General features: G+C 40.2%; 1 protein-coding gene across 1 annotated transcript in view; it reads right to left on the bottom strand.

Annotated features, from left to right (window-relative positions):
• The window catches only part of LOC135743925 (macrophage mannose receptor 1-like), a 52,807-nt gene that overhangs the window by 12,417 nt on the left and 13,819 nt on the right, over positions 1 to 26,571 (bottom strand). The window contains exons 14-22 of the mRNA XM_065261830.1: positions 25,256 to 25,337; positions 24,989 to 25,133; positions 23,244 to 23,282; positions 20,932 to 21,095; positions 17,728 to 17,798; positions 8,876 to 8,976; positions 6,927 to 7,066; positions 5,714 to 5,816; positions 5,256 to 5,398 (exon numbers count right to left, since the gene is read on the bottom strand). Of these exons, the coding sequence (XP_065117902.1) occupies positions 5,256 to 5,398; positions 5,714 to 5,816; positions 6,927 to 7,066; positions 8,876 to 8,976; positions 17,728 to 17,798; positions 20,932 to 21,095; positions 23,244 to 23,282; positions 24,989 to 25,133; positions 25,256 to 25,337 (988 nt within the window). The remainder of the gene's footprint in view (positions 1 to 5,255; positions 5,399 to 5,713; positions 5,817 to 6,926; positions 7,067 to 8,875; positions 8,977 to 17,727; positions 17,799 to 20,931; positions 21,096 to 23,243; positions 23,283 to 24,988; positions 25,134 to 25,255; positions 25,338 to 26,571) is intronic.

Below are 26,571 nucleotides of genomic sequence, written 5' to 3'. Positions count from 1 at the left end.
CCAGTTTAAGACCTTGGCCACAGCCTGCAGCTGGAACGAGGCGGCACTCCGGGCACAATTTCTTGAGGGTCTCTGTGACAACATTCAGGACGAGATCGCTACCCACGATTTGCCCCATACCCTTGACGGCATCATTGAGTTAGCATTGAGGGTGGAGGCTCGGATGCAGTTTCGAGATCATCGCCGCACACTGCGCCATCGTGTACATCAGAGTGAAGTCTCTCAGTCCAGTCAGAGCAGTGTTCCTTTAACTTCGGAGACTGAGCCCATGCAGTTGGGTAGAATGCGACTTTCGCAGAGAGAGAGAGAGCGTCGCCTCCAGAACTGTCTGTGTCTGTACTGTGGCAAACCGGGACACTTCGCCAAATCCTGTCCGGTAAAAGGGACCGCCCATCGGTGAACCGGGGAGTCCTGGTGGGCGCTACTTCAGGGAAATCCTCCCCGACTTCATGCACTCAGCTTCCTGTCACCCTATCCTTTGCTGGCCTCGATCATTCCACCACCGTGCTGCTCGACTCGGGCGCTGAGGGCAATTTCATCAGTGAGGAGTTGGCTCGTCAGTGCGGCATCCCTGCCGTTCCTTTTAAGGTTCCCCTTGATGTCTGGTCCATTAGAGGTCAGCAGATGGCACAGATCACGCACTGCACTCCTTCCGTAAGTCTTTTTATTTCTGGCAATCACCGTGAGGAGATTGTGTTGTACATCCTGCATGCATCGCTTTCACCTATTATTCTAGGGCATGCTTGGCTGGCACAACACAATCCCCACGTTGATTGGCAACTCAATGTCATTTTAGCTTGGTCTCAGTCGTGTCATGTGTCTTGTCTTGGTTCTGCTGCTTCGGGTTATGTTTCTTCTCTCCCTCAGGTTTCGGCGGTTGATTTGACCGGGGTCCCGGCGGAATATGCCGATATCGGTCAGGTGTTCAGTAAAGCCCGGGCCACCTCCCTTCCTCCCCACCGGTCATACGATTGTTCTATTGAACTTCTCCCAGACACTTCTCCGCCTAAAGGTAGACTTTATTCTTTGTCTGGTCCTGAGAGAGAGGCCATGGACCGTTATATTAATGATGCCCTTCGCGCTGGTCTCATCCGTCCCTCCACCTCTCCCGCAGGGGCGGGGTTTTTCTTTGTTAAAAAGAAGGACGGCTCCCTACGTCCCTGTATTGATTATAGGGGTTTGAACGACATTACTGTTAAGAATAGGTACCCCCTTCCTTTAATGTCTTCTGCTTTTGAGCTTTTGCAGGGAGCGCGGTTCTTCACTAAACTAGATTTGCGCAACGCCTATCATTTATTGCGCATAAGAGAGGGCGATGAGTGGAAGACAGCCTTTAATACCCCTACTGGACACTTTGAGTACTGCGTTCTCCCTTTCGGGCTTTGTAACGCTCCCTCTGTCTTCCAGACTCTGGTTAATGATGTGCTGAGGGACATGATTAACAAGTTTGTCTTTGTGTACATTGATGATATTCTCATCTTTCCCCCCGTCCATGCAGGAACACACTCAGCATGTCCGCCGAGTCTTACGCCGATTGCTTGAGAACAAGTTATATGTGAAGGCGGAGAAGTGCGAGTTTCATAAGAGGTCGGTTTCGTTTCTGGGTTTTGTGATAGCCGAGGGTGAGATACGTCCCGATCCAGATAAGGTCAGAACGGTGGCTAAGTGGCCTGTCCCCGACTCTCGTAAGGCATTACTGCGTTTCTTAGGGTTCGCCAATTTTTACCGGCGATTCATTAGAAACTTTGGTCGGATTGCTCAACCCCTTACGGCTCTCACCTCCACCAAGGAGAGGTTTGTCTGGGGTAGGGAGGCTCAGGAAGCCTTTGATAATTTAAAGTCCCGGTTTATCACTGCTCCTGTTCTTTCTATTCCAGATCCTACCTCCCAGTTCATTGTTGAGGTGGATGCTTCAGATGTCGGGGTTGGTGCCGTTCTATCTCAGCGATCACGTAAGGATGGCAAGGTGCATCCTTGCGCTTTCTTCTCACACCGGCTTAACCCAGCAGAGCGAAACTACGACATAGGGAATCGGGAGCTGCTGGCCGTCAGATTGGCTTTGGGTGAGTGGCGTCACTGGTTGGAGGGGACCTCGGAACCCTTCCTGGTCTGGACGGATCACAAGAATTTAGAATATATCCGTTCAGCCAGGAGGTTAACATCACGTCAGGCTCGTTGGGCGTCTTCTTTGACAGATTTAATTTCATCCTCTCGTACCGGCCTGGCTCTAAAAACACAAAGCCTGATGCCCTCTCTCGGTTGTTCGAGGTTTCCAGTCCTGACAGAGACGAAACCATCCTCCCGGAGGGGCGGGTGGTGGGGGCTCTGCGCTGGGGCATCGAACAACGAGTGAGGGAGGCCGGACGGGAGGAGGAAGTGCCAGAGGGGTGCCCAGCGGGTCGACTTTGGGTTCCGGTACCGCTCCGTTCCGAGGTCATCCGGTGGGGTCACGAGTCCAAGTTAGTTTGTCATCCTGGAGTTCGGAGATCGCTGGCTGCCGTCCGTCAGCGATTTTGGTGGCCCTCTATGGGCTCCGATGTCAGACAGTTTGTGTTAGCCTGTCAAGTTTGTGCCCGCAATAAGGCTTCTCATCAAGCCCCAGTTGGTCTGCTTAAGCCCTTGTCTGTTCCTTCCCGTCCTTGGTCTCACATAGCCATTGGTTTTGTTACCAATTTACCTAGTTCTAGAGGTAACACTGTAATTTTGACCATTGTGGATCGCTTCTCTAAAGCAGCGCATTTTGTTCCCCTGCCCAAGCTTCCCTCTGCCAAGGAAACGGCTCAGATTATGATAGAGCACGTCTTTCGCTTACATGGTCTGCCTTCTGACGTGGTTTCTGATAGGGGTCCTCAGTTTATTTCCCGTTTTTGGCAGGAGTTCTGTAGACAGATCGGCTCCACAGCCAGCTTGTCTTCAGGTTATCACCCACAGACCAACGGGCAATGCGAACGGGCTAACCAGGATCTTGGTCGTGCGCTCCGCTGTCTGACATCTCAATATCCGAGCTCCTGGTGCCAACAGTTACCCTGGGTAGAATATGCACATAACTCTCTTCCTGTTTCATCCCATAAGATGTCTCCGTTTGAGGCTTCCATGGGGTTTCAGCCCCCTCTCTTCCCAGATCAGGAACTCGATGCGGTGGTCCCGTCTGCGCTAGCCTTTGTTCAACGTTGCAGACGCACCTGGAGGAGGGCTAGAGATACATTACTTAGGACCTCCAGACGGACCAAAGCCGCGGCTGATCGTCACCGTAGACCCGCGCCCCGTTTTATCTGTGGGCAGAAGGTATGGCTTTCTTCCAAGGATCTGTCTCTCCGAGGGCCATCTCGTAAGCTGGCACCTCGATTCCTTGGGCCATACAGTATTGAAAAGGTTATTAACCCGGTGACGGTTAAGCTCAGATTGCCTCCTGCTCTCGGTCGGGTTCATCCAGTTTTTCATGTGTCTAAACTGAAGCCTGTTTTTTTTTCTCCCCTTAACCCTGTCCCTTCTGCCCCCACCCCTCCCACCCCGCAGCTTCTGGACGGTGCCCCAGTTTTTACTATTAAATCCCTGTTAGATGTGCGTCGGCGGGGCAGGGGTTTTCAGTATTTAGTGGATTGGGAGGGCTATGGTCCGGAGGAGAGGTGCTGGGTACCGGCCCGGGACATCTTGGACCCTGACCTGATTGTGGACTTCCGTCGGAGACGGGGTGAGTCCTCCCATGGACCGCCTGGGGGCGGTCGTGGGGGGGGGGTCCTGTCGTGACTTTGGTTTCTGTAACCGCTGTATTTTTGTTTCTCTGTTCATGTTTTTGTGTTGACAGTTTCACACGTGCGCGGCTCTGTCACGGGTCTCATCAGTGTCATTTCCTTCACCTGCGTCCCTCACCTGATACTCATTTGATGCCCAATCGGTTTAGTATTTAATCCCTGTGTGTTTGTTTGTTCCTTGCAAGTTCGTTTTGTATGTTCCTGCCAGCTAGCTTGTCTAGTTCCAGTCCTGTCCTGTTGTGCTATAGTATCTGTCTCCTGTTTTGATTTTGGTTTACTCTCCGTGCTCTCTGCTGACTTATCCCCTTTAGATTCCCCGCCCGCTGTCAGTCTCTCCTGTGTGGCGTGCCTCCCATCTAGCCGCTGTGAACACTCTGTCTGTGGATTCTCCGAGCGCCTGTCTCCATCTTGTGCTGTCCAGCCGCAGTGCGCTTCGGCGCGTAATTCTGCATAAGACTCGGACAGCCCCTGTGCGCTGTCCAGCACGGACTCTGCTGAAGACACTGACCGCCTCTCTCTCTCTCTCTCTGCCCGTTGCAGGATTCCTCTCTACCACCTGTCTCGTGTGCCAGCAGCTGGGCTGACTAAGCTTTCCCTGCGTGAAGTGATCAGCCATATATACTCTCTCCCACCGTTCGTTGTCTGGCCGGAGCCCGAACGTGTGTGGTTCTTCGCCCCAGTGCCTGTGTGTGCTCCCCGCTCTCAGCCGTCTGCCTTGGTGTGGCTTTTGCCCAGACGTGCTATTGTCATTTTTGCACCCATTATTATTTAAATAAATTTTTCTGTTTACTGCACTGGGATCTTCTGTATTCATTGCCTGACACCGTGAATTCGTTTGTAAAGAAGCGAAAAGTCGATGCTGGATTTGCGGAGAGACTGTGATTAAAAGAATAATTTATGTTGGCTCTGACAGGAATGGCACAGTAGCATTATGTGAGTAAAACAGTTACTACGTTTGAGTGCAAACGGCCGGAAGTCGGCAAGCTTTCATTGAAATGGATGAGATCGTGTCGCTCTGCTACTGCTGGTTGCGCTGGCTGGCTGAGTGGGGCGTTTCTAAGCACTAAACACTTCTAGGCAGTATGCTGAGGCAAGTTGGAGCTGAACTCTGCAGGATACCAGCCCTCCAGGACCAAGTTTGTGCACCCCTCCTACAGAGTGCATTTCATCCCTATGTTGCCTCAGACGTTGGCATATTTGTCCTTTGTTGGCTACTGTATCTTTAGGGTGCATTGAATTAATGAAATGGTCAAACATTTACAACTAAAATCAAAACCTCATAACAGAAGTTAACCTGAAACACACTGCCAGTGAGAAGAACATATAATGAGATGCTTATATTAACTGCTGTGATCAAACACAAAGCTTTTAGTGTAAGATTACACAGAAAACTAACTGATGAAACAAATACACAACAAACAAAAGATTAGCTTGATGATTGTGCTACTACATTAATTTTTGCAATAAACTCATGCACTCCCCAGAAAAGTATATTGACCCTACCCATGATGAAGGATGAAATTTGAACCAGTTTGAGTATCTGACAGCTCGATTTTCAGTCCACACAAATTTTTTATCTGTGGCAAGGTCATTTGCACCGATCCACACGTCATTAACAGCACTTAGCATTAAAGTTGTGAGAAAAACTGAAAATGCAAACAAAGGGATTGTTGTAATGCAATGCATATATATATATTTATTTAACATTTAATATATTCAGTTAAACTTCACACTCCACTTAAATACAGTCATTATCTGTGCTGGTTTAGCACTTGGTCACAAATTTAAATAAAGTCAATGTAATACTTTTAATTGTAAACATGTTAACTAGCTTTAATAGTAGAGAATACATTTTGAATTCTTTAAACAGCACAATGATATCAGCAGGTTTCATTTCTTATAAAAATAAATAAATTCAGGTGTAAAGGATGAACAGATAACAGTATTTGTGTCATACTTACATTGCTCTGTGCGACTCCAAATAGACACCAGTTTGCCTTCATTTGAAATGCAGTGATCTTGTGCTTTATGCCATGACATCTTATTTTTGAAAAACTTGTAACACTATTTGGAAACACAAACGCTCAGAATTAAGGTGTGCAGCTTTGATTATTAAAATATCTTGGTCAGGGAAATAACAGAAAAAATGTCTCAGTTATGTATCTAACCCTCTTTCCCTGAAGGAAGCGATCAAAGATATCACGTCGTGACCGACAAATTGGAAACACACTTCGCGGGACCAATCTACTTCGAGAAACTTTTAAAATGCCAATGTATTGTGGCTCATAAAGGTGCAATGAACAGCGGATTAAAGCATCACGCTTGCGAAATCACCCTTCTCCATATCATATCAATTACCTTCCGCTATTATTGTAACAAGTCACTCCACAACGTCTGTTAGCTTAGCATAAATATGGCGGCTGATCGGTTTTTACCGTCTGTGTTCGTATATTTTCGTAAGTCCCACCCACTGATCTGTAATAGGTCTTTAGCGTAAGTGGGTCCCATCCATAGCCCCCACCTTGGAAAAATGAGGAATGAGTGTCTGTAGTCTTTCACCCTCGACAAAGATATAGCACTTCCTTCTTTCAATGAAGCAAAATGCAGATTTTTACATCATTGAAAGAAGGAAGTGCAACACTGAAATCTGTATTTCTCCCGTCTCAGGGGAAACTGAAGGAATGATGCACGACCATTCAAAAACATGATTTGGGTTCTAACAATACAAAGCTTAATGCAAATCGGTGAAGTGCCCCTTTAAAGATCAAAGGGTTTTGTTCATTAGTTTTTGGAATTTGGGCTTTGAATTATCTTTGTGATGCTTTTGTGCTGGTTTTGAATTCCCTTTGGGATGAGTTTGATACGCAAATCTGGCAACCCTGGATGTGCACTTGCACAGCTGTTTGGTTTGGATTATATAGATTGTACATGTAAACAAATATGTTTAGAGTGCATGTAAACTGTAATGTCGTACACTGGAATCGGATTAAATTCAGTCGTAATGACAACATTTTGTGCATGTAAACATAGCTAATGTGTTGCTTTCAATAATTTGACAAAAATAGTTCTTGTTTTACTGGAAAACCAAGGAATCCCCAGGTTTTTTGGGGACTCATGGCATCTCTTAATGGTTATGTGGGTCCCCAAATGTGTTTGGACAGTAATGGTTCTTACTTTTCCATTGAACAGAGTCCATTCAGGAGCGCAGCCCCCCGGTGCTACAGTGGTTGGAGACACGGTGGTGTTGACAAAATCAGCACTTCTTTTACAGATTGAGGGTAACGATAAACCACAATTAACATCATTCCAGAATCCTACAGAAACACATACATGTTATCCATCAGATTATGTGCACCATTAAAAAGGCGATTGGATAAGACATAGAGTATGCTATATATGTGTCATACAATATTGCTGTACAATAACAAGCTTCTGAAATTTTAAACCTAATGGTAAAAGATATTTATTAATCCAAATGAAGTCAACTTCAACACTAATACAATCTGAATCAACATCTTATAATCTAGATGTGATGTCTCTGGAGCAGGACTGAATAGCTGGCTCAGCATTAGTGGATGTTGTTTAGGGGTGTGCAGCGGAGTCAGTATTTGTATCTGTATTTGTATCTGTAACAATCTCAAAATTATTTGTATCCGTATTTGTATTCGGATGGAACCGGAAGTGGGCGGGTCTTAACCCGTAAGTTTGTCATATTACATGAAAATGGCATTTTAAATGAATGTTTGCTTTATTATAATTATAACTTAAATAACTGTAAATATTTATTAAAAATAATATTACAACATTTTTATCAAAAGACAAATAACTTGATTCTCATTAATAATAGGCATGGAAAACAAAATTCTCATTTTCAAAGCCTCATACAGCTTGTGCCTATGTGCGTTGAACTTGAGAGCCTGTTGACTCTACATCAGCGTTTATTGTGTCTTTCAGCACAGTTACATATGTGACCCATTCTGTCTAAATGAGTGGGATGTTTTCAGAAAAAATAAGTAGCCTACATTAATCCCTCGTCTAGCGATTCAAATACTCTATTAATTAAACATCTAATACATTTTCTGAGAGTGAAATGATTAATACTAAGATGCCTGTCATGTCTGACATCTTGGTTTAGGTTTAAAAACATGCAGGAATTTGAAAATAAAATGCAGGACTTGCTTGATGTTTAAAGAGTTATTAAGAGAGATAAATTCGGAACTGATTTATGTTTAAAAGTTATTAAAATAGACAAGACTCGCGCTGACCGACAGATCCGAAACGCAGCGCACAGACACGCAAGTACATGCAGTGACAGAATAGTTCAAAAACATCTGTTTTGATAAGAATTTATGAAAACATAATAAGCATTACAACAACATGGTGAGCATATTAACTATGTCCATAGCCTACAGCGTTTGCGCGAACAGAACGAATTGTTTAAAAAAACTTTCTCATTAATCTTCATCTAAATTAATAAATAATCAGATACTCGTTTAAAATGTCAAATAACAGTATGCTCTATCAGTTTTGACTTAGTTCAAAACAAGCAACATGATTTTAAACAAAAAGGTAATTAGAAAGATTTCATTCAAATGTTTCAGTTGTTATTTACTTACTTTATTTTTATGATTATTGCAATTCATTTCATAATAATCTTCAGTTTAAATTTTGCTTTAAAAATGTTACATTTTCATATTTTTATATATTTACTTATTTATTTTATATTCACCTAGATTGACACTGAAGCTTGCAATAATTAAAAGATCATTTGTGACCGAAGTCAGACGGAGACGCAGAGTTATTAACGAATATTTTATTATCAGAGTACATCATTTTATCAAGGTTTTCTGGTCTTGTGTAATTAAATTAAATAAAATAAACTAAAAGGGTCATTTTTAGTTGGGTTAAAAGAAGTTTGATATTAGCAGCATTTTCAAACTAATTCCAAAACAGCTCGCGTTTCTAAATAAGGGATGCGCAGAAAATGTCATTCATGTCATTTTATAGATTGCACTCATTTACTTCACACACATATTATAAAAGTATTCGGCTTAGGGCACATCCCTAATGTTGTTCTTCATCTATTTCCTATATCATATACAGCTGTGATGAGAAGTTCTTACCTGAGCTTTTCAAAACGGCCACACAGTTCTCATTATTGTTGGCGAAATTTGGTTCATTTTTTTCCCATGCAGTGTATACAACAGGTGAACCGTCCACCCAACTACAAACAGACAAAAAATGTCACATGTTTTATTTGCCCTGCAAATTTCACAGACAGTTGGATGAATGCACCCCTCCTGTGACGCATCAACCCAAATGCTGGGTCAAAATACCAGGCAATCACCTGTAGGAACACCTGATAACAAGCATTTGAGACTTCACAAAGAGAGTCCGTACTGAAAGGCTTACCCGTCCGTTTGTTAGCTGCCTTGACATGTCAAGATCACATATATCCCAGCACATAGAATCTATTTTACCAGAGTATCAACACATTTCAACTGTGTCTGCTACTCGTACAAAGAAATGCAGAGCACCGTTTACCTTGTCTCGTACAAATCTTATTAACATAAAATTAGAAAACAGTACAATACCAGATGAAACTCAAATGTTAAAACTCAGCCTTCTTAACATTAGATTGCTTACCAATGAAGAACCTATTATCAGTGAAATAATTACAGACCAAAACTTGAATGCACTCTGTTTAACAGAAACCTGGCTTAAAGCAGACGATTACATTAGTTAGTTTAAACGAATCCACCCCACAAGACTATTATTTTAAACACGATCAAATCAAATCAAAGGGGAGAGGGGGTGGTGTAGCTACAATATACAAAAAAATATTCAAAGTAAACCATAAATCTGTTCTAAAATTTAATTCATTTGAAATAATATTGTTAAATATGGAAATAACTGATCGTAACATTAAACAGCTCTCTTTCATCTTATCTACAATCGACAGACCACCAGGCCACCACAAAGATTTTCTTAAAGAAATTACAGATTTCCTGTCTGAGCTTGTAGTAACTGTAGATAAAGCTCTTATCGTTGGCGACTTTAATATCCACGTTGATAACCCAAAAGAGGCATTAGGACTAGCATTTATGGATGTTCTAAATTCTCTCGATATTAAACAAAATGTGTCAGGGCCCACGCATACACGTAAACACACATTAGACTTAATTCTGTCACTTGGGCTCAATATTAATGGCATCGAAATATCACCTCAGAGCGATGTAGTTTCAAACCATTGCCTTGTGTCATATACGGTACTTCTAGATAGGATCACTCGATCCACAACATGCTACCGACTAGGCTCGTTTCCTCTTTAGCACAGTTGCAAATCTGACTAGAAACAAAGAACAAATGGAAACCAATAGAAAACTCCAACACAATAGTAATGACTTCATGAACTTCTTTACTAACAAAATTACAGTTATTAGGGAAAACATCAAAGCCACGCAAGCAGCCACCACTCTACCCAATAGTACATTTAACACTAGATTACCATACAGACATCTTGAGTCATTTAAAGCTATTACAATAAAAGAGCTCTCTAAATTAGTAACATCATCCAAATCATCGTCCTGTATATTAGACCCCATTCCCACAAAACTACTTAAAGAGGTATTCCCTGTAGAGTCAGACCCAGTACTAAATATCTTTAAGTCATCACTAGAATTAGGATATGTTCCAACAGCTTTCAAACTAGCAGTTATTAGACCGCTCATTAAAAAACCCACACCTTGACCAGGGAGATCTTAATAACTTTAGATCAATCTAAAAACTCCCTTTTCTTTCTAAGATATTAGAAGCTGACAATCAGCTATGCGCATTCTTAGTGAATAATAGTACATATGGAAAGTTCCAATCAGGATTCAGACCCCACCATAGCACAGAGACAGCACTGCTTAGAGTTACAAATGACCTCATTTTAACATCTGATGCGTTGTGAAATCTCAATTCTTATATTACTAGACCTTAGTGCAGCCTTTGACACAATAGATTACAGAATCTTACTCAATAGACTAGAAAAATATGTTGTATCAGTGGTCAGGCATTAGCCTGGTTTAGATCCACCTAACCAATCGCTACCACTTTGTTTATGTAAATTAGGAAGAGTCATATCACTCCCTGGTTAATAACGGCGTACCACAGGGTTCAGTTTTAGGTCCTATCCTATTCTCGTTATACATGTTACCTCTAGGAGACATCATCAGGAAACACAAAATAAGTTTTCACTGCTATGTGGATGATACCCAGCTTTACATCTCGTCACATCCTAGCGAAACCCACCAGTTTTCTAAGCTAACAGACTGGATTAGTGATATTAGGGACTGGATGGCACATAACTTCCGTATGCTAAACTCCAATAAGACAGAGATACTTATTATTGAACCAAATCGCTCCAAACATAATATGCCAGATTACAAGTTGCCCATAGATGGCTGCACTGTGGTGCCATCTTCCACGTTTAAGAACTTAGGTGTGATGCTCGACAGCAATTTATCCTTTGATAGCCATATCTCCAATGTCTGGCGCACAGCCCTTCTTCCATCTTAGAAATATCTCAAAAATACTCAATATGCTGTCTGCATCAGATGCAGAAAAGCTCATCCACGCTTTTATGACCTCTAGAATAGACCTTTTGCGTGTTTGCAAACAGAGATGACGTTCTTTGTGGGCAGAGCCCAACTGGTGGCAGAAAGTGACAGCCCTGCAATAGCGGTGTGAAGTGTTTTAGCGTTAAATTGTGATTTTTAAGGATCCGGTGTTCTGTAGAAGTTTGTTCCCCTATATTTCTCTTAAGTGTTATGTTTCTTATAACATTTTCACCAAGTTACGTTTATTTTTTAAATAAATTAAAAGTTTAAATGGCTTGGCTACTAAATACAACACTAATTGTGTGCATGTATGTAATGTATATGTATTGTTCTTTATTGGTAAATCAATTATTTTTACAGTATGAATCGCTGAAGTACTTATAAGAGCAATACTATCATGTATTCTGTATAATATCATTTATTAAATATTTCATAATTTTCCTGTTTTCAATTTCTTCCTTACATTTATAGCCTACTTGTTTGTTCTAAAACTATTATGTTTACATACAAATTAATTTTATAGGCCTGTTTATATATTATTAACACTTTACATCGTGTGTGCTATGTATATATATTTATACGTAAACATCATAATTTAGAACAAACAGGAAGAAGACATAGGCTAAGATATAAGGTAAAAAGAAGTAATAGAAAACGAAAAAAATATGAACACTTTAATAAATGGTAATATTATTTATATTATGAAATCATTCAAATCTTTTATCTTTCTAAATAAATTATAAACGTAACGTGATAAAAATGCTATAAGAAACACATAGAGGGATAGGATCAGACTTCGACAGAACACCGGATATCTTCTCTAATTATTTTATATTCTAATTATTAAAAGATTTCCAAATGATATCATCACTCCAGTCTGTCCGGTTGAGGGCTTATTGCAACCATAAACACCTACGTTTATCTTCAAATGGTGTCTTCGACGACGGTATATAATTAAAAATGAAGGTCATCTATTTTGGCATTCCTATTCTGACACTCAACAGCACAACAAAACATTTTCTAGTGAGTTATATTGTTCGTTTCACTCGTGTCTAATTCATTTCCATTGTTTTTCTGGCACCACATTGCGTGTGTGACGTAACTATGACGTCGACATGCAAAAGGTCTATAGACTATTGTAACTCGTTACTCGGGGGATGTCACGCAAATCAGGTAAACAAGCTTCAGCTACCTGTAGTTCAAAACGCTGCTGCAAGAGTGCTTACTCGATCTAAAAAAATTACCACATAAGTCCAATTTTGGCATGTTTACACTGGCTACCAGTTCAATATTGCATACAATTAAAAACATAACTAATCACTCAACTCAACTTTTATTTATAAAGCACTTTCAAAACCATTAAAATGGACCAAAGTGCTGTCCATAAGTGTAAAACAGCTTTAAAATTACACATAAATTCCAATAATACTAAAAACAAACAACAAAACAAAACATCATCACATGACACCACAAATCAAACACATAATCGCTCACAGTTCCCAGACCCTATCAGATACCGAACGCTTTATAAAATAGGTAAGTCTTCAAACCCTTTTTAAAAAGTCTCCATGCTTGGCAGGGATTTCAGTGGTAGCGGCAACTCATTCCAAAGTGCAGGGGCCGCAACAGAGAAGGCTCGATCTCCACTACGCCTCAATCGAGATCGAGGGACGGTTAGCAGCATATACTGAGAAGATCGTAATTGGCGTTGAGACCGATATGGGATCAACATATCATTTATGTATGTAGGAGCTTGATTGTGTAATGCTTTAAAAACAAACGTTAACACCTTGTATTGAATTCTGAATTTAACCGGTAGCCAGTGAAGGTTTATCAATACAGGTGTTATGTGATCACGTTTTCTTGTATTTGTTAAAAATCTCGCTGCAGCATTTTGAACATACTGAAGACGAGTAACCAGTGATTCACTTATGCCTAAATAAAGAGCATTACAATAATCTAACCGGGTTGATAAAAAGGCATGCAGAACAATCTCCAAATCATTGTATAAAAGGATGGGTTTTAATTTGGTCAATTTCCTCAACTGAAAAAAAGATGATTTCACGACGCTATTAACTTGGCGATCAAAGCGCATTTCAGAGTCAAAAATTACACCGAGATTCCTTACATGGCTACACATATTATTGGTCAATAGTCCACAATTTCCAGCCGAACTATTCCCAGGCTGTTTATTCCCAAACATAATAAACTCAGTCTTATCATCATTTAATTGTAAAAAAATTATTTGCTAGCCATCCCTTTACCTCAGTCAAGCACCTGTGAAATTTACTTAGTGATATACCACCATCACACTCCAATGGAAAATACAGTTGTAAATCATCAGCATGCAGGTGATAATTGATGTTATATTGCTTAAAAATGGAACCAAGGGGTATCATGTATAATGAAAACAAAGTCGGACCAAGAATTGATCCCTGAGGAACGCCCCAAGAAATTGTCGCTGATGCAGAGACATGGTTTCCAATTTTTACCGAACATGTCCTATCGTGCAAATACGATGAGAACCACTTAAGGGCCACGCCATTGATCCCTACATAATCTCTGAGGCGCTCTATTAGAATTGTATGATCCAGGGTATCAAAGGCTGCACTTAAATCCAACATCATTAAGGCAACATTTTTTCCAGAGTCTATACCTAACAAAATATCATTAGTCACCTTTAATAAAGCTGATTCTGTGCTATGTTTGGTCCTAAATCCAGACTGAAAAACATCCATTATATTATTTTCCATCAAAAAATCTGTTAGTTGATTATGGACAACTTTCTCTAAAATCTTATTCATAAAAGGCAATTTTGATATAGGTCTAAAATTTTTAAAATCCTGTGGGTCCAAACTCATTTTCTTTAAGACTGGTTCAATGACAGCATGCTTAAACCCTGTTGGTACAATTCCTTGAGATAAACTACTATTGATAATCAATAGTACACTGGAACCAATAGTGTCTACAACTTCTTTAAACAACCGCGACGGGAGAACGTCATTTAGTGAGGTAGTCGGTTTTAGGTGGAGTATTATTTTTTCCAACTGCGGTAATGTAATCGAATCAAATTTACTTAAACAATGAGATGACTTAATTTTATGAATTATATCACTACCAACAGGCCTAATATTCAATCGGATAAGAGCAACTTTATCAATAAAATATTTTAAAAATCTGTCACACAGGTCCCTAGACGGGGTCGGGAAAATATTAAAAGACGGCCTCAGTACCTTATCTATGGTTGAAAATAATACCTTTGGATTGTGTGCATTATTTGCTATAATTCGTGCAAAATATGAAGATCTAGCAGCTTTAACAGTGTTTTGATAATTAGATAGAGACTCTCTAAGAATATCATAAGATACTTGCAATTTATCTTTCAGCCACTTACGCTCTGCATGCCGACAAATCCGCCTCAGATTCCGCGTCACATCATTTAACCACGGTTCTTTTTTAACTTTTTTACTTCTCTTATTAAAAGGTGCAACATTATCTAAAATCTCTGAACAAACACAATTAAAAGAATTGACCAATTCATCAGGACCCACAATGGGCAAAGATGTAGGCTCAATTTGAAAGGCCAAATCAGAAAAAGCAGTAGAGAATGCACTGGGTGTAAAAGTAGTGATAACCCTGGACATGATTGATGAAGATGGGTTACATGGTCCATTTGTTGCAGAAGTAAGATGAAACCTAATAGGCATATGATCAGAAATAGTACATTCTTCAACACAAATATTATCTATCATTATTCCCAAAGAAAACACCAAGTCAAGTGTATGTCCATGATCGTGAGTTGGACCAGAGACACATTGAGATAAGTTAAAAGAATCTACTAAATTCATAAATTCTTTAGTCATAGGTTTATCAGGACAACAAACATGAATATTAAAATCTCCCATAATCAAAATCCTGTCCGCGGATGGAATAATCATAGATAAAAACTCATAAAATTCATTCATAAAATCCTTATTATAACCAGGAGGCCTATATATCAAAGCACAAATCACTGGTGAGGACAAGTCAATCTTCATCAATTGCACTTCAAAACTCATGTAACTATCAACAGGCAATAACTTGCACTTCATCGTGCTCTTAAAAATAACAGCTAAGCCTCCGCCCCGACGATTATTCCTCGGAGTGCTTAAATAGTTACATCCATTAGGTAAAAGTTCAGCAAGAGGGCTCGTATCCGCGTCATTTAACCATGTTTCAGTAACAAAAAGAAAATCCAGCCCCTGTGTTACATAATAGTCATTCAAGATGAATGTTTTGTTAACAACTGAGCGTGCGTTTATCACAGCCATAAGCACCATTGTTGATTCAACGGGCCGATTAAGAGAAGAACCCGCACTTAGGTTCGTTGTCCCAGCTCGTCTCACAGGGCGCAAATTAGAGAGTACAGCACCTCCGCATCTCATCTCCTTCCGTGTAATCCAGCGCAGTGGGTATGACATAACAGGCTGAACATATATCAGATAAGAAGGCTGCAACTCTGCCGTTGGTTTGACTCCATTGTTTAGGATCCTCTGTTTCCTAAGTTTTACTAAAACTCCAGCCCGTATGCCTCGTCTCCTACGGCGCCTTCTTTTCCAGCACACGCAGCCAGTTACCTGACAGACTTTCATTGGCCGCTGGAACGTGCATGGCTGTTTAGCGTAGAATTTCAAGTTCAAGTTCAAATCACGACTGCACATATCCAAAGCCGTAGATCGAAGGCTTAGCAACGTCAGGCGGTCATAGATTAGCTGTGGGCAATCCAAGCGATTGATAAAACATACAAAAACAAACAAACAAAAAACAAACATCCTAAATGTGGAGCGACGGCAAGCCAACACACAACCTGGCGCCATCACCTACAAAGCCTTACATGGCCCAGCACCCTCGTATCTTAAAGAATTACAATCCATCACGTACACTGTGATCACAAAATTTTGGCCAATAAATTAACCCTAGAATATCAAAAGTGTCTAAAGGTGGTAGATCTTTTTCATACCTAAGCTCTGGAATGATTTACCAAATAATGTTTGAGAATCAGACACAGTCGATCAGTTTAAGTCTAAACTTAAGACATTCTTCTTTAACAAAGCATTCACATAAAATGTCCAGTAAATGTACCTATCACGCAATAGCTAGTTTGTCCAGAACAAAGCATTCACATAACTCATCTGGGTAATATGCCGCAATAGATAGCCTGTCTGGAACCGAGCAGATGAACTTGATAAATTGTGGAGATCTGGAATTTTCGCTAAAGGGTGTGTCCGTGACGGCCTGGCAAAGTTTGATGTTTCACCATGAGAGAGCCAAAGATGACGTTTTTAAGAAGCCACACAATATATGCTTTCTAATCTTAAGTCTTCATTTGTTCAGAAAATAAAGAGCCAGCCAAAGACCAGTCAAGGAAGTCACACATAACCAACGCAGAGCTGATTTTCCATCACATGGGAACGGTTACATAAGAAAAAAACACAAAAACCCATGCCACTGGTATTCATTGTTGTGCCAATGGGTGGCTCTTTACACTACCATAACAATTAGATTGACAGAAATCAAACCCACAACAATAAAAAGACGAAAACATTCAAAAAAGGTTTTGTCCCTGTTATTTAATTAATAGATAATAACAAATGGGATTTTAATGATGCTTTGACCATTGAACTAAAAAAAGTCCCCGGTTTTTATTTAAAAAATCTGGTTACCTTATTTTACACTGACATAATTATGAGGATAAACAAGGTTGGTATCAATATAGGTATCCATAAAACTAAATGCATGTGATAACAGTCCAGTTTACATGACATGATAAGTTGTGCCCACAGGATCGTAAATACGTTGGTTACTGTTTTTTTTTTAATGTTTAAATCAAAAAAAAATGTTGGATGTTGAAATCCTTTAATCAAAATCTGACATTTTCATCATAAATATATGTCTTCAATGAGGTTTAAAGTTGAAGTTGCTTATCCTGCACCTTAAATGTGTAATCTGCTCTCCAATTTGGGTTGTTTTAACACAATGTTTTTCAGAGTGAACCCAAACTTCTATTCTCTGGGATGCTTGATTCTTATTGGTCATTGGAGGGTTATTTCCAGATATCAATAATAACAAAATCATACGTTTGTATTTTTTCTTACAAATGATCAATATTTAATTTCCATATATTTACTCATGTGCCGCCAATTAGCTGTACGTTCCCCCAGATGATTATCATCACAAATAAATCCCTTAAATGTGATCCTGATCACCCTGTTGTGTTTATTCTGTGAAAACAACTGGTTTTGCTGTACATTATCTTTTATCTAAAGTTTAAATGGTTTGTTTGTTTGGTCTTAGTTTAGCATCCACCTCATGTTGTAGTCTTTCATACTCACCTAAAGGATTTGTCCAACTCTGAAGTCATCCCGATGTAGAAGTGAGTTTGTGATTCTCCAAGTCTCGATATCTATGAAACAGCATCAGTTTAGTCCTCCTCAAATGCTTGTGAATAAAAGACTTAAGTGTTTAATTTTCCTCTGAACTATAGACTGTGTCTTCAGTCTACTGAGGAGTGAGCTTAAATATTGTGAAGCCCAAACAAAAGAACCACAGACTTTTCTTTAACACAAGGAGCAAATTCTGTTTTTTGTAAAAAAAAAAAAAGAATAATCAGTCTAATCATTTAACTTCCAAAACATATGCTGGCTGCAGGAATAAACACCCTGATGGACATCCTACATACTCATGTGTCAAAGAGAGGCCTAGTGGCTGTCTTTTCAAAGGACATCAATGGTGAGAATCATCTCGATATCTTTATAGATGCAACATGTGGCTACAAATAAAGTTCCTGGCAGTCATATATCAATTACCAAACAAAGCAAATGGAACTGTAAATGGATCTTCACCAGACCATATTTAAGTTTCAAAATCATAACATATCCATCAGTCAGACAGGAGAAATATTTGGTAAAAATGCACTGGTGAGCTCAGCAACAACAAACAATCCTGGACTTCCATATAAGATTACAATGGTGGATGATGGCATTATCCTCTCCATGATAAAGAAAAACCTCTTTACACTGTCCAGACAAATGAAGAAGGCTCTAAAAGAGGTAAAGATGGCATTGTCAATAAAAACAATAAAGAGAAGATATAAAACCTTTTTTTGAGAAATAAAACTAATATGTATGAGAATAAAAGTGATGGAGAAGGCTATGAACATCTCATGATATGGGCAGACAACACCTTCAGTAAAATAGTGTTCAGGCAGTGTGATTGCATTTCCATGTATGCTTTCCTAAGGCACTGGGTCGCTGGTGTTTTTTGGTGATGTAACAGAAGACAGAAGCATTCAGATTCACTTCTCCATACATTGTAAAGGGGTTCCCCTTCTGTCACTCACTCAACGAGGGCTGTTTCTCAATTCTAAGAACACAAAGAACAGACTTGCGTTCTCGTGGAGACTGGTCTTGCCAGGCAACCTTGGAAGAACGAACTCAGAAGGTTGCGAGAACACAGAACGCACCTGTGAGAATTGAAATCTTTGCGATCTTCCTGCTGGTCACATGACCTCCCCAGATTTCAACACGCAAGTCTACATTCGATGTATCCTCGATATCAAGAACTCATCTGGGTATTTTCCTGCGTCCTCTGTACTTGCGTTCTTGAGAATTGGACTTGAACTTCAACTGTTAATGATGACGTAGAGCAAGGACACAAGGACGCAAGATCGCTGAAGAACGCATATTGAGAAACAGCCATTGTGTCAATGAATTGACACTACGGGTTTGACCTTGGGAGACCACTCTATGAAATGGACCAATGAAAATTGAATGGAATTTACATATCATGACTCCACCCAGGAATCCGGGTATTAAACGGAGGCTGGTAGGCGTTTTCATTTAGTTTCTGCTCTTCGGAACCGATGTTGATGTGTGTATCTCTCATATCACCTGAGGATTTTTCTACCATGCTCTGCGGCTGTTGGTTTTGTGACGACGCTGTTAGCGGTCTCTGCTTCCAGAGCATTTTTAAGTGAACTGAAGAGTGTGGTGTTTCAGTAGCAATAAAACAGTTACATTATTTGGTATCTTATTTAAATGAAATTCTTCATATTTTGTTCACTAATCAATCATTGGAATATTGGATGTAATTACCTTCACCTGTGTATAATTAGCACTCATATTTACAGTATATTGTTCTCCACTTGGTAAAAAATATAACCTTGATAAAGGCAATTAACCTCACTGAAACGTTGGTAAATAAACTGTGCTTTAGTGAGTGTCAGGCGCCACCTGGTGGGCAGTGCTGAACATTCATCCACACTCCCGCCGCTGAGGGTGAGCATGCACCTGTTCCTGGACTGTGCAATTGACTTTTATTCTCCTCATCATCCCCACTGGTCCCGCCCAGTCCTCCTGCCTCTCCGCTGGTCCCGGCCAGCCTCCCTCCTCCTCTTCAGTCACCAGCCAGTCCATCAGCCACAGAATAACTGGCAAACAGCCACCCCCCAGCTCACCCTCAGCACATTGGCATCCCTGCGTTGGTTACGCCATGGTGTGCCTCTTTGCCAGCTATCTCTGAGATCTTTTGTTCTCCTCCACTGTCCCCCGAGATCATGAGGTCAGCTCTGTCCTCCGATCCAGTGGCTTTACCTAGGGCCTCTCCTCCAACCTCTCCGTCGGGTCCCGTCTCTCTCCACCAGCTCCATCAAGCTCCCTCTGGCTCCGCCCTGGTCTCTCTTTGTCCCGCCCTCCCCTCTGGACTCGTCATTCTGATGCCATCCCTCCCTTCGTCCCACCGGCTTGCTTGGGCTCCTTCAACTATTAGACGTCACCTGGGGGTTCTTTCACTCTGGCTCCGCCGCAGATGTCTGGAGCCCCTCCTCCACCTCGGTCAGCTGACCCACCGGCTCCTCCCATGCCCTCAAGATCCTCAGCTCCCCCGGGCTCTCTGACTGGTCGGCTCCACCCAGCATCACTCCCCGTCGTGCATCCCAGGGTGGGGAAAGACGTTCCACCATCCTGGCTCCTTCCGCCAACGACTCCACACCGGGGCTTCCCTCTGGCTGCTCTCTGGACTACCAAGATCCCTGGCTCCTCCCATCGTCGTCACCTTCTGTGTATTGACTTTTTGGTTGTCGTCATTCTCCCCCACCACTTCGGTGTTGTTTTGGTTACGGTGGGGGAATGTACGGTTAGGGTTTTGTTATCATTGTCACCCGTGTCTTGTAATCAGTATCACAGTCCTCACCTGTTCCCTCATTGTTAGTCTGTGAATATATTTCCCTCGTGTGCTCCAGATCTCGTCCTGTGTTTGCTGTGTATCATCGTCATCATTAAATATTTCTATGTTTTTGTATCCTGTTGTCCTTTGTCGTCTTTGTGTGCAGTAAAACATAGCATGGACATTCAGGATTTTTTTTTGTTGCTGAGCTCACCAATATTTATTGAGCTGACTGTACATACTGCTGCAGATATGAGCTCTGCCTCGTACCTGTGTGACACTATGATGTCATCCACCAGCATGCATTTTAATTTAAAGCATTTAGCAGCAGAGTACAAGTCAAACTAGAAAACATTGTTAGTATTTTATTTTACCTGCTTCCATATAAACCTCCTCTCAGTATTACCAGTGACGACAACAAGATCAGCATGATTCTTCTTACAGAATTCACGAGCTTCTTCCATAGGGTAAATTTCAAGATTGATGAAATACTGACTGCCATTGTACTGAATCCAGCCATCAGACGTCTTGTTATATTCTATAGTGAGAAGAAAATGGGACAAAATCTTCATTTATTGGATCTATAGCTGCAAAACATTTCTGAAATGTTTCTGTTCAACATACGTGACTTCAATAATACAACATTATAAGATAATAGCTATTATAATTTATGGAGAAGTTTAGTAGACTAAGGGTTCTTCACAGCAATGCTATAGAGAAGTTTCAACATATGGGCCACAACAGTATTGCAGGGGGTGGGGGGGGAATATTAATAAAAATAATAATATTGCTCTTCCACGTCTTTATTGAGAACAACTGAAAAACCTCATAGTGATTGTGGAAAAAGTATGTTATGACCTCAAAAAAGCTAACTGTAGTCAGGTTTTAGCACACCTGGAGTCTGGTTAAGATAATACATTTGGAGGTGTGGACTACAGCTACTTTGATTGATAAAACCCCACAGAAATTTGGAGTTTGCTCTACACAAGAAGAACACGCTTTGCAAGAATTGTTGCTTTACATAAAGCTGAAAAGAGTTACAAAATTATTTCAAAGACTTTAGAAATTCACCAGTCTACAATCTACAAATAGATACATACTTTTTCTTACCGCTCTACATCATTACGCACATATATCAAACTTTGAAAGTTAACCAAATAAATAGCATAGGCCTATATTTAATATATATAGAATCATTGTTCTCGACTTGCTGTTCCTGTAACTTTATGTCATACGCTGATCGCTCTGTGCAGCGCTGCACACACCGCCTATGGAGTCCGGGCAGCAGGGTACATGCTCCTAATCCCAAACAGGTTAACTGACAGCATGGTGACATGAAACGAGCGGTAAAACTCCCTTCTGCATATTTCATTTTTTTATTGCAAGCGCCTCGTGCCGCCCCCTAGCTAAATACCACCCTGGGCGGCTGCCATCCATGCCTTAATCCGCAAGTGATCTTGTTGATATATGAAGAGTTCAGATGTAAAAGCCGCTAAACCAGCCACACCCATTAACTCTTTCACCGCCAGCATTTTTCATAATTTTCACAAAAGTTTAATGCCTTCCAGCAAATGCTCCTTTTTAAATATATAAACATACAATATATGAATTAAAAGAACAGACTCTCTGCTTTCAAAAAAAAAAATCTGTTTCATCCTACCTTCATGTGTTCTGTTTTTATCACCTCTGAAATGTGTGTAGGTTTCATCAAAAACACCAAATTTTGAGCAAAAAGCTGAGATAATTCCATTTTTGTGAAGGACTTTTGATAGAGATCAGATGCAGAGCGATCTTTAAAACATACACGGACATACAGCTGTTTGCCCTAGGGCAATACTTCCGGGTTTTATAAGTTGCGGAATACTGGTGGATAATAGCGGTATTGCAGATTGACGAGATAACTCATCAATGGCGGGGAAAGAGGTAAGAAGTAAATGTTCATCAAATACTTATGCATCAAATCCGCTTAATTCCGCCCTCAGGCCATTCAGAAATACAGTTTTTTAGGCAGAATCCACTAAGAGTCTGATAAAAAAGCTAATTAACAAAAAATCATGCCAGATGCACTTAAGCTGGTTTTGCATTTGAACTCTTCATATGCAAAAATGTCTAGAATAGAACAATAGTTCTCCATCAGTGAGGCGTGCTACATAGGGGGGTGAGTAAAAAAAGGGGTGAATAAAAGAGCATCAATTGGGTGCTCTCAAGATAAATATACATAAATGGAAAAAACCCTCTTATATTGTCTTTCTAAATCTCCCCCTAGTGGCAGTCGTAATAAAGTTTCAGTTTGATGGAAATCTTGATTTCTCACGTCATGACCCCTTTAACAACTCGACGGTACAGCCAGATATGATTCTTCTGTGTTTATTTTTAAGAGTGCTGCTTAAAGTTTGTGCACTGATAATTTAAAAATTATAATCTTTAAAAGATTCATAAGTTTTAACATGTTTGATCATGAAATTGCAAGCTTGAAATGCATCAATGTTTTTTAGTTATTTTTAGTAAACTGTTAGATTTAGTTATATGGACAATGTTTAGATTAAAGATGTATCACTCCATATCACAGAAACTCACATTAAAACATGAATCTACTAGAGAGCTACGTATAGATCAAAAGTTGAGAAACACGAGAAACAGATGAATGCTGTTGTATAACACATACTGTACACAAGTGAATCTTTACCTTTAATGACTGATGTCGGTGGGGATTTTGGAGTTATGCCTGTAAAAAAAAATTAATAAAATTTTATACAAAGTTAATATTTTTTCTATGTTGGTGTTTCAAAGTCCTTCCCTGCATCTAAAAGAGGTTTGTTATGTAAAGGATAATGTACATGCAGATGCTTTTATCCAAAGTGACTGAAAAGATTAACACAAAACTAACGCAGGGTAATCAAGATTTACAATCTGAATGTGTTTGTCCTAAAATAACAACACATTATCCCACTCATTATACAGCTACTAGCCAAATTAATGCATAACTGGACGTAAATATTTTATAATCACATTGCTATGTCAACAATAAGGTACTCAAGGCTGTGCACCTTATAACTTTTGTAAACAGTTACCACATCATACAAATATTAAAGCAAAAAATACAAAGTCTTCCTTCTGTTGGAACAATTATTCCCTGACCGACTGTGACCGATAACGCCCCATTTAGACGGCCAGTGACTAGCGGTAGCAGAGCGATCTCATTCATTTCAGTGGTAACTTGGCGACTTCTGGCGACACATGTTAAAGTGACAGCTGGCAACCGGATGGGTGTGTCCAGTGACGGGGAAAGTTAAGAAAAGTTTAACTTTATGCAAATTAAGAGTTTGGTTCCAAAACGCAATAAACGCCATTTTAAAAGAAAAAAAAAATAGTTACTGTCAAAATCAGTATTGTTTCAGGTCAGTAATTAAAAGTAAATTCTTAATTTCATGCAATATACAATATCCGCTGTGTTATTCTGCAGAATGCAATAAATCTGCTCAACAAATCACAGCACACCATTCCACGCAATGTAAACAACAATGGCGGCGCAGAATACAGTACACACGGAATCCTAGTTTTCCTCTTTACTTTGTACTTCGTGATCAACAAACAAATACTTATAAATACTAATGATGGCACTGATAAACCTGTGGTGATTTTCTGTGACTGGAAAGAAATGTAAGCCATCAACATCTAATAATTTACGCGAGAGGCACTTGGGCTGGGAGAAGGAAAAATGCCGGGTGTTGCTTGTTCTCCCGACAGCATCAAGCTTCTCTCATGCTAACACATTGACCCCAGAGGATCTTATGAAAAACTTTACATTATTTTACGAGAAGCCAACGAAAATCGAGCAGAAACAAAACATTTTACAGCTGATATCTGTTAAAAAGTTCAGCAATGACGTCCCAAAGATGACGGCAGCAATTCCAGAGTTCTCGTCATCCTTGTACCGTCAGTTACTGGAGTAGACACTACTCATTTGTTTATAGTCCTATTCGGACGGGATTAGTTTTACAGGGGTAGATGGCGTAATGGAATTTTACAGCAGGACATCTGTAATATTGATGGTCAATTCGGACGGGATTAGAAATCTCAGTAAAACTTTCAGAAGTTGGAGGGGTAACTCAATTACGCAGCGCGTCACCTCTCTTGTCATCACTGTGCACATTATTATTTAAGTCATTTTAACTTACTGTACTATTATTTATCTTGACTAGAGATGAGTTGTTATAACTTATAAAATGTAGTTGAAAGAAGACTTGTAAATTTAAGGCAGTAAAGAATTTTTTACAATGTACTGACTTCAAAATGTTGCGGCTGATCAATCAGAATCACAAATTCCACAGAGCTGTGTAATAAATCTAAATATTCATCAAGACAATTCATTCACTAACACATTTTTGTTTACTCTTTACTGTATATATTTGCTTATATCTGCATGTGTACCTATTGGAATCTGACAGATCCAGTCCATATAAGTATCACAATCACGATCATTCCACTTGCGTCCATAATTACTGCCATATTCAGCACAGTTCTCATTATTGTTGTAGTTGTTTGGTTCACCAGAGACCCAGTTCTGATAATCGGACTAAAACATAAATAAACACACAATCACTGACAGAAGAACATGATACAAATGTAAAATAATGTTGACGGAAAAGCCTCAATGAATCAACACCAATAGACAGAAAATAATGAGAAATTACTCACAGGAGTTTGATCTGACCACACATAACTAGAATTACTGTCCAATGAAGTAAAGCCGATCCACGCTGGGTCTGATTTATAAAACCTGAAAAAAATGTCATGTCACAAAACTGAAATTCTTCTCTCTTTGCTAATGGTCTGCATTATGTATTTCCCATATTGTGAGTTGGGACCAGGGTTGTTTCTTTACTCAGAGGGCATATACTTCATATTTGTCACATAAGACTAAAGTTCTGTCTACTTGAGTGTGGAGGGACGGGAAAGACAGAAATCTCTAAAATATTCTGTGACTACTTGACTGTATTGAGCACAGGGCCGTTTCAAGATATTTGGGGGCCCTAGGCAAAAAGTGAAGTGAGGTCCCAAGTCCTCCCTCAGGACATTTTTTTTAATTCAGATGGGACTTTTTAGCCTGGGTGCCAGCCGATCTTAGCCCCGCCCACAACATTTTGAAAAAGGGAAGATCGGTCTGGGGTTTCACCGTTGAGGAGCTACTATGCTAGACCCAAAGCTGGTCGAACCAATCAAATTGTCAGGGCGGGCTTTATACGATGATGGACAGATGATCAACAGTAACGTCACCAAAGAGCGCGTGTGTTGAATCTATTTACCACTAAATGGCTGCCGCTGTAGAATTCAGATGTGTGGATTCTGACATTGAGTCTGTTCTAAAACATATCGACAGAGCATTGATTTTAAAAAAGGAACAGAGAAACGCCAGCAAGGCATTTGTTGATGTTTTTGCCATCGTTCCTATGGGATTCAGCAAAAGTTGTTCGCACTTATGGAGGACAAAGTTAAAGAAGTATCTGAAATGGGCATCACGGCAATGCAACTCGGTGTGCATGTCTCTGATGCAGAAAAAAGGGTCTTGCAAGAACGGTTGATAAGGTATTCCCATTGGTTGCTAAAGAGTAAATTGACATACACCAGTGATTATTCTCCAAGTCATGAAAGGAATAATCCATGATTTCTCCATGGTTTTAGATGTACAGTTGCAGTAGTTTTAGGCAAAAATAGCAATTTTTCTATCTCAAAACCACTAGGTGGCGCTATGACAAAATCTTGCATGAAACTTCAGGGCATGACTGCGTTACATCTAGCTAGTTTCATGACTATACACTTTAGTTTAGCAAAGATCAGTTGTAAGACCATAAGGCTTGCTTGATATGAAAGGTTTTGTTCAATTATAAGGCCAACTAGTGGTGCAGACATTAGAGCTGAAGATCTTTGGCATTAATGTAGAGAAGTGCCGAAGCAAATCCCGCAGAGCCTTTATCTTAATTTCATTATTGCCAAATACCCATCTTAATTCAGAA

This window comes from Paramisgurnus dabryanus, chromosome 2 (genome assembly GCF_030506205.2).
Source record: "Paramisgurnus dabryanus chromosome 2, PD_genome_1.1, whole genome shotgun sequence".
Taxonomy (NCBI): Eukaryota; Metazoa; Chordata; class Actinopteri; order Cypriniformes; family Cobitidae; genus Paramisgurnus; species Paramisgurnus dabryanus.
This window is presented reverse-complemented; position numbering and strand designations above follow the sequence as displayed.